We start from the raw sequence: 9,728 nt of genomic DNA on the forward strand, positions 1-9,728 counted from the left end.
ATAGGCTCGAATTGGGTAAATTACTGGGCCTCCCCTTGAGTTCTTATGTTACGAAGGCTCCATCCGTTGTCATTTCGGCCCAAAATTACATTATTTGTTTATTGGGTTAAAAAAAGTGTTTAGGACTTATTATTATTGTTATTAATTAATTAATTAATTAATTAAAGTTATTTTTTTAATTAGTACACATTGCTTAAAACATAAAACAAATATGAGCTATATATACAAACAATAATATGCACAATAACATAATTTTTAATTAGTATGTTCTCCCACTAGTTTTTTTTCCAAATCTCCACAACTTTCATACTCTAATTACTTAATATATTCACAATCCCACGACTAATCTAATTATGACCTCAATGTGACATGAAATACCATAATTTATGTCACAAGTCGGTGTTACCAATCACATCCAATGTAATTTTTAACATATTTTGACCTTTAGAAAATATTGTGATCTTGGTATGACACATATATTTACACTTTCTTAATGCAAACCTAAAACCTAGACTGCATGCATACACACACACACACACATGTATGTATGTATGTATATATATATATACATGCCCATATAAACATTGGTTTTGTATTTTATAAACTATGATTAGGTAAATTGAAATGTTAATAATATAGTGGGAATTATTAGAGAGGGGGAGAGAGAAAAGTGGATCAAAAAAGGGTTTATATTTGAACACCTGAGGAGGAAGAAATTAGAACCTCACAAAAAATAACAAACACAACAAACATTCCAAAAATAACTTTGAAATTCTCCCTTATAAAAATACCTCTCTTCCTTCATTCCACACAGTCCTCCCTCTTGAAACAACACAAATCTGTAATTTTCAAATTTCTATACAGGGAAACAATGGCAAAGTCCTCCAAAGCTTTCATCCTCTTCCTTGTCCCTGCTCTTTGCTTCTTGTCCTTCCTTAGCTCCGTCTCTGCAGATGCTGATGATTTTGATCGATTCCTTATTCAAGGATCTGTTTATTGCGATACCTGTCGCGTTCAATTCTTCACTCGTATCAGCAACTACTTGAAAGGTATTTCAATACTTCAATTGCTTTTTAATTCAATAGTAAAAATTTTGAATTCGATCTGATTGATGTGTTATTTGCAGGCGCAACTGTGCGATTGGAGTGTAAGCACCGCGAAACTGGAAACACAACTCTAACGGTTGAAGCCGTAACAGATCTGGCCGGAGCGTATAGCATGGAGGTAACGGGAGACCACGAGGAAGAACTGTGTGAGATTGTACTGGCGAAATCACCAGATCCAGAATGCAGCGAGGTAAGCCACGACGAATATTTGAGAAATGCTGCTAGAATCAGTTTGACAGCAAATGATGGAATTGCTACCAACGAGACACGCATTGTTAATCCTCTGGGTTTCATGAGGAAGGAACCTCTGGCTGACTGCCCTATAGTATTCAAGGAACTCGGATTGGGTCCCGATGGACAACTGATCAATATATAATCTCATTTTTAACAATTAATATTCATTCCTTCATTTACCACTTCAATAAGCAGTTGTATTCTTTCCAAAATTTCTTTTTGGCCTCATCTTTTGTTTACTTATTAAAATGAATCATTAATGTACGACTGTTTATCAGGGCATTAATTATTTGTCCTGCATATAAATATATATACATATATATAAAACCCTGTAGTACAACTACGTTTTTGCAGAATTAATTTTGTTCTTCTTGTAAGTTCATGTAATACTCTTATTGCTATACAAAAAATATATATAAAGAATCTATTATTGTCTTGGATGTTTCTTTTATTTGTGTTTGCTAATGTATAAGAGAGTTAATGAGGCCAATTCTACAACATTGTTGTTAGAATTTCATAGAAACAACTTGCATTCTTTCTAATCCTAGTTAGAACATGCTTTAGGAGGATGAAGAATTGTCAAAAATTTGGATAACATAATTTATTCCGAAAAACAAAAATATAAAAAAGAGTTGGCAGTTCAAATCGATCACCATTGGAGGAGACAGCAACTTCACTGAAGTTTTCAGCCACAAGAGTGGATCCTTAGAGTCTGCAACAGGAAATTGATGAAAAATAACAGAGCAGAAAAAGATTAGAGAAAAATTCAAGGACGAAGAAGTAGTCGCGGGTGAGGATGGAAACTTATAATGCAAGTAAGTTGGTGAGTCTAAGTGATCTCCAAATAAATTTTTGAAATCAAATAGTTTTTGACCGTTAGATCTCACATCAAATTTGATTTTGTTCAAACGTAAAAACTCTACTTTGATCGTTCATGAGATGAATTTTTTATAATATAAAATACTCAACGAATTATAATTTAATAATTATTTATATTCTCGAAGATATTATAAAGTCGTGTTAGTATTAAAAATATAGAACTATAAAACTTGCATGCTTCATTGTATCCGTAGAAGCTATATATATATATAATATGTAATGAGAATAAAATTTGAAAGACTTTCAAAGATAAGTTGGTTAGATAGCTTTTACTCCCATAGCTAAGAAATAAAGGTGTTGTGGGACACTACAATCCCGCTATATATATATGTGTGCATGTATCTATATTTCCAAAGTACATTAGATGCCTAGTTACGTGTTTGCGAAATGACCATTTGAAATCAGCATTGCCCCCAAATGATAAATTACCAGAACTCCTCTTAATTTAGATTTTCTTTTGTCAAAGTTGAACCACAACATCCACATATCATGTCAAACAAGAAAAGCTTTCTCTCCCCCATGTTGGAGCTTATATATACATGTATATGTATATATATATATTACCATTTGTGAATTATGTAACAGAAAATAATAATTATTAATATAATAGTAATATTTAGTTCTTAATATTTGACTATCATTATAACCGTGACTCCTATCTTTAATTTATAGCCCCTACATAATTATTAAATATGTTTAGAATTCAATTTTAAGATTTTTAACATCCGACTAAAATTTGTTTATTTATTTTTTAAAAAAAAAATTTACTGAATTCCAAATATTAAATTAATAGGTTCACGAGACACACAAATTAAAAAAATGCATGTTGTGAAAAGGCTATATTATGCTCAGAATATATCTCTTCATATAGCTGGAATACCATATTGGGATTCCAACTTGCACTGATTTGAAAAAGGGGAAATTAAAAAAAATTAAAAATTAACTCCTGTTCAATATAATAATTAAAATAATAAAATTAATAATTAATGACTTTCGTGCTTCAATTTTGTTAAAGCAACTTGCTAATTAAGCATGCACCATAATATCTAAATTAACGTCTCATACTTTAATCTAGTAATTTTATAATATTAATTCTTTATAATAAATTATTAAAATTAGTGAAACAAAAATTAGCCAACTAACTTGTAATTTATTAATCCGATTAAGTAGTAATTAATCAACATGCCCCATTGAGAATTGGATATGTGGGTCGTCCTGTTCCCCTCTCTTCTTTATTAGGAAAGTCTTAATTAATTATAATGATTAATTATGATGATAATCATTTCTTTACTTTTTCACTTTTACATAGTTTACAATAAAACAAATAATTAATCACGTAAAAAGTAGAGAAGATAAAAATCTGTCTTTGATTAAAGTTATATGTGACATAATTATATAATTAATTAAAAGTAAATATTAAGAAGAAAAATTAATAGTAGTATTTTAATTAAATTAATTTTGCTACAAAAATACCGTCCAACACACACCTTCACAAAGAAAAACTCTTGACTCTACAGCCAGGAATCACGTTGCTGCTTATATATATATATATATATATATATATATATATATTCCACATCGTGATTCATATTTATTTATAAGTTTTTTGTGTGAAAAGTAATTTAACACGTGTTTATATACACACACACAAACACTATACACATAAAAGAAATATGGGGAAATTACATATATATATATACGTACACATATATATAATTATTTTTAAGAAAAATTAAAGAAATTTTAAAAAAAATTAAAAAGTAGATAAACTAGTAAATATATATTTTTTTAAGTAACAATATTTTACTACATAAACTAATTTAAATATTTAAAAATATTACTAGAAACAATTTAGTATTTAGAATTTAATTACTAACATTCATCCAATTAAAAATAACTTTAAATCACATGTTATTAGTAGTTTGCCCTTGTGCATATACGTATATGTGTAGTAGTTTAAAAAATATAGTTGGAGAATAAGTATATCTATATATGTATATTTGTTATTAAGAAAATATATGGTGGTAATTAAGACAAAATTTACCTAATCAGATGTGATTTTCTTCACTGTTTGTTCTCTGAGAGGCAGATAGCGTAGTTAATATGATCAATCTCAATCTGGTGGTACCCCAGTTGGTGAGAATTGAAACTGCAGTGGATGCAACCATGTGATCACTTTATATTCTTCTATATATATATACATGGAAAATAGACTTTCCAAAGCATATGAAGGTTTTTTTTTTTTTTTTTTTAAAAAAGTGCATATATATATATATATATATATATATATATATATATCACACAACTTTGCATGCAAAAGCAACGAAAATGCTCCTTTGTCTATATTATATATTTGGGTGAATTGCTTTAATCAATGATCAAATTGATAAGATTATTATTCCCGTCATTAAAAAGAAGATTAATTAATTAACTAAATGAAAAAGTTTTCTGCACTTGCAACAAACTAAAAAGTAAAGTCTATCATGATCAGATACATTGAAACATGAAAAAGATGAACAAAAAGTAATACCCAATACCATAAACAGCATCCAACATGAACTGTACTTAATTTCTTACATTTAATATTATTGATTTCATTCTTGTTTAATAAATCAAAGTAATTAATTTGTGTATACGAATGCACAACACATGTATATATATGTATATGTATATGTATATCTCCCTGATAGGAAACAAGAATAGCATACAATTGGACATAAGAGTACTGATAGAAAGCATTATATTCTGAATATTACTTTCCTTTTTATGAAGAAGCTTTTGTAAGAGCACCTAATGCCCCATGCATTTTCAGATTAACCATCCAATTTAGATTAACCTCACATCATTTCAATTTCTTTTTCCTTATATCTAAAATTTCAGAACTATTCCCCTTTTAATTTAATTTCCCTTTATATATATATATATACACAATTATCACAATTTTTTTAATGCTGCTAATTATTATTCGGCCAATAAGATTAGCTTTCTTCCTTTGTATACTTTGATCATGTTCAATAAATAAAAATAAAAAAACCAAAAGGGTTTTTTCAAAAGCAAAAACAGATAATCTTTTATGATTAAGCTTCTCTTTTATAATATATGATAGAAAATAATTATTTATTTATGTTTAAGTTGAATATTAATTACAATTAATTGAAATTTTTAATTCGGCTTTGACACTTTGTACGCGACCTACTTGGATTGGGACCCACACATATAGACTTTATAAACAAACCCTAATTTCCTGATGGTGACGTGGAGTAATGATGTGGACAAAAAGCTCATCCTCAGCTTTTCCACGCCACCGAATTATTTCTTGGCGGCTCTCTCTAACTACTGTTTTTTTTTTTTAATTTTTTAAATAAATAAATCCTTCCCTTTCTTTCTTTAAAGATAAACATTTACTTATACTTCTGTCTGAATACATATATATATATATGTCTGATTGAGGTTAGTTTATTATTATAATGGTGGGACTGGAATACTAAATTGAATTTTGTTTAATGAGTCCTCATGATTCCAGACGGAGAGAAACATTAAATATATGTGTGTGTGTGTGTGTACATATATATGTATTCACACACATCTCTCTGTTTCTCTTTAAAAGCTAACCCATCAACTTAAAACTCTGTTTAACTACTCTCTGCATCTTCTATATCTGTTTCTATGGCGGCTAGCCAAGAAGCACAAGGCATCAAGCTTTTTGGGACCACAATCACGCTGCATCGCAGGCAAGTGGTAAAGGAAGAAGAAGAAGAAAGAAAAGCTGATCAGACGGTTGAAAAGAGGCCAGATAAGATCATTCCTTGTCCCAGATGCAAGAGTATGGAGACCAAGTTTTGTTATTTCAATAATTACAACGTTAACCAGCCTAGGCACTTCTGCAAGGGCTGCCAGAGGTACTGGACCGCCGGTGGAGCTCTCCGAAATGTTCCCGTGGGCGCCGGTCGTCGGAAAACCAAACCTCCGGAAACCGGAACCCTTGTCCAGGGTACTCTCGCTGAGGTTTATCTCTATGAGGGCTCCAATGGAGGAACCCACCAAATTCAGGTGGATGATCGTGGAGTTCTCGAGGAATGGCACCTGGGATCTTCTGCAGGTCATGGTGGTTTCCGGCATGTTTTTCCGGTGAAGCGGCGGCGGAGCACCTCATGAGCAGGTGGTCAAACTAATTATTTATCAACTTTTCGGGAAGTTATTTTTTTTTTTTTCCAAGGGAAGAAATTATGGGTATCTCAAATTGCCTATAAACTAATGATGTACAGGCTGGTCTAAATTAAGTAATTAACTATACTATATATGTTCTAATTGATTTTCCGATCTACATATGCAAATATTATATGTATATAACAGTACTATACAAGTTAACAACTACTTTGCGTGGCTGATATTTTATATGAACATATCATCATAGGTCTTCTCAATATATTAATATAGAATACAATATCATGTTGGAGTATGTATATATATACATATACTCAATACCAACATGAAGATTAATAATTTATAGCTCATGTATCAATGATTAATAATTAGTTAGTAGCTATCTAGAAACTGTGAAGGCATCAAAACGGTAGCTGGCACAGTTCAAACTATAGATTCCCTCTTTGTTACTACTCTTTTAGTTGGCTCAAATATAATTTAGATGTCTTAATTACTCATTGTCATAGCTTGATCCAATGAATATTGGTGGGTGTATTTTGAGACAATTTAGGAGATATTTTGGATTTTCTAAAATCAAAAAAAGATTTTATGATATTTTGAAAATTTTATAAGATCTTTCAAGAAAATGTCATAAGATCTTATTCTCCACAAAAATATGGCTTTTTGATTACGCACCATGGTTAAGTTTATAAAAATCCCACAAGAGCATAACATTAATCTTGTTGTTCAATTCAAAAAAAAAAAGTGGAAGTTAAAATGAAAGTCTTTTTCGTCTTTGTGATGGGTGTAGACTCATTTTTATGTTGAAATGGGGTCGATGTACCTTTTTTCCTTTTTCTATTTTTATGTTTAATCTTTGATCTTCTTTTGCAGGCAATTAACCTCTAGTTAATCTTTTTTTTTTCTTTTTTGCTTCCATTACATGTTTGGATTGCAGAACCTTTTGATGTTAGGCTTCGGAAATTTTTCTTCTAAATTATTTGTTGTAATTCCTTTATATTGTTTCTACTCAAATCTAAATATCATAATATGAATTATTGTCGTCTTCTCCTACCTTTATTCTCTTCTTTCGGATGAAGTAGAAGTAGTTGTTTGTGAAACTCACTTGGTTTTCTTACTATGAACTTCTTATTACATCTTAAAATACGCTCCTATTTAACATTATTTTTCCAACATTCTCACCACATTTTATATATTTACAAAGCTCAATAACATTTTCAATTAGGCTTTTTTACTTAGTTTTAAATAATTGTTCTAACTCTCAATGTTTTTGAGACCCTTGAGGAATTGTAGTATGATTTTGTTTTCATTCGACACATAAGTGTTTTTGTAGCTTTCTTGTTATTTAAGCCCGTCATTTTTGTTTTTCATTGAGATTTCTGTCACCAATAGATGTTTCTATGCTTTTTAGCTTCGATTTATTTAAAGATTTCAAACTATTTGAGTCATTTAAGTATTTAAGCATTAAGATGTTATCTTTTTTTTTTTACTCTTTTAAGGTTACATTTTACTTGATTATTTCTTATAGGTTGTTGGTTTCTTCATTTCATTACTCTTTATACTTGTTTGTGAAGCTCGCTTGATTTTTTTATTGTGAACTTCCTATTATATATTAAAATAAGCTCCTATTTCATATTATTTTTCTAACATTCTCATCACATTTTATATTTTTACAAAGTTCAATAATGCTTTCAATTGGGCTTTTTTGCTTGGTTTTAAATGATTGTTCTAACTCTCTAATTATTTTTAAGACCCTTGAAGAATTGCAATTCGATTTTGTTTTCATTCAACAAGTAAGTGTTTTTATAGCTTTGTTGCCGTTTAAGCCCATCATTCTTGTTCTTCATTAAGATTTCTTTCACCAATAGATATTTCTATGCTTTCTAGCTTCGACTTAATTAAAGATTTCAAACTATTGGTGTCATTTAAGTATTTAAGCACTAAGATGTTATCTTTTTTCTTTGACCCTTAAGGGAATGTTTTTAAGGTTACATTTTACTTGATTATTTCTTATAGGTTATTGGTTTCTTTATTTCATTACTCCTTATGGTTGTTGGTTTCGAGGTGGTTCACCCCACAATGTAAGCTCCATGATATTGTTAGTCTCAAAGCATTAAAGAGTATAAAACTAAACTATCAAACTTACATAGATGGAGCATAAATAAAGAAGATATCATCTAGATAGAAGTTGTGAATTAATTGAGTAATATGATTTTGTAGGGATCCATCCAAGTATTCCAATGAGGGGCTCAAGAAATTGCTATGGTGTAGGAAATATTTAGACATCCTAGCTTGATCAATCTAGAATGTTGACATCATACTACCATTTAACTAGCAAATATTTGCTCAAAGTAATAACATTATCTTACCATGTAATCCATGAAAGTAAATTTTTCACGCAATAGGCAAGTTCACAAATTTTGACATCTTAAGCCACATATATACTTCTCTTGTCCAATTTTGATAAGAAAGAAATTTGAATAAAGATGGAATGAGAGAAACCAAAGAAAATAATAAGATGTTCCTCTAAGGAATAATAAGTAATTTTAAGAAAACGAGTAACTTAATATTTCAAACAAAAATAAAAGTACTATAAACCAAAGACTAGATGTAAACATGCTCTATATACTTAAAAATAGCTTTTAACTAGTAGTTTAGAAAGTGCATATGTTCGGATACCTGTAGTGAAGCACATAAACAATATTGAACTACTTATAGCTCTAACTAAAGTCACATTCCAAGTCATGTTAACTTGACCAATTAACTCTCATATCAGATATTTGAATGCACTCAACCATCTTCTGTTGGAAATCTTTATATGTTAAATACTATTACCTTCATGCGTTTAACTTTCAGTAACCTTATTGTATAGTGTTGAATTTCTTCATGCCTTCAACATTACTTGACACTTATATACAATTAGTCTTTAATAATAAGCTATAGTAAAGTTTATCATATTAGCTTGAGTTATTGTCTATTTTCATTGCTCTTTTAATTTTCTTAATGGAAATTCTATTGTAATACAGTGTTTACCTAGCAAGTTCAATTCTTCATGCACAATCAATTTCATCTCATATTTATTCAATGGTTAGGCTTTAATAAGCAATTTTTACTAATCCATCATTCAATTTTTATCATTATGCTCGTTTAGAAATTCTATATGATGCTAGTTTATCCTTCATCTTATGCTCTTTTAGATGTTATAGTTTTGATTATATACCCGACGAGTTATATTTAGTCATTTTTTGTTCCAGCTTGCTCCTGTACTATTAACCATTATACGGTTGATAACTTTTTTATTTATTGTAATGGTCTCAACTTTCTCAAGTGTTTTTGCATTTTAAA

General features: G+C 29.6%; 2 protein-coding genes across 2 annotated transcripts; both read left to right on the forward strand.

The window, feature by feature from the left end:
* The first annotated feature begins 791 nt into the window (after positions 1–791).
* On the forward strand, positions 792–1,696 carry LOC110822015 (Pollen Ole e 1 allergen and extensin family protein). Its single transcript, XM_022052015.2, has 2 exons — positions 792–1,049; positions 1,127–1,696. The coding sequence occupies exons 1-2, from the start codon at positions 872–874 to the stop codon at positions 1,480–1,482; spliced, it is 534 nt and encodes a 177-aa protein (XP_021907707.1). The 5' UTR covers positions 792–871; the 3' UTR covers positions 1,483–1,696.
* A 3,981-nt stretch (positions 1,697–5,677) lies between these two features.
* LOC148252898 (Dof-type zinc finger DNA-binding family protein) lies at positions 5,678–6,539 on the forward strand. Its single transcript, XM_088207471.1, has one exon. The coding sequence runs from the start codon at positions 5,886–5,888 to the stop codon at positions 6,372–6,374; it is 489 nt and encodes a 162-aa protein (XP_088063597.1). The 5' UTR covers positions 5,678–5,885; the 3' UTR covers positions 6,375–6,539.
* The last annotated feature ends 3,189 nt before the right edge of the window (positions 6,540–9,728 follow it).

This window comes from Carica papaya, chromosome 7 (genome assembly GCF_054855325.1).
Source record: "Carica papaya isolate Zhongbai chromosome 7, ASM5485532v1, whole genome shotgun sequence".
Lineage (NCBI taxonomy): Eukaryota > Viridiplantae > Streptophyta > Magnoliopsida > Brassicales > Caricaceae > Carica > Carica papaya.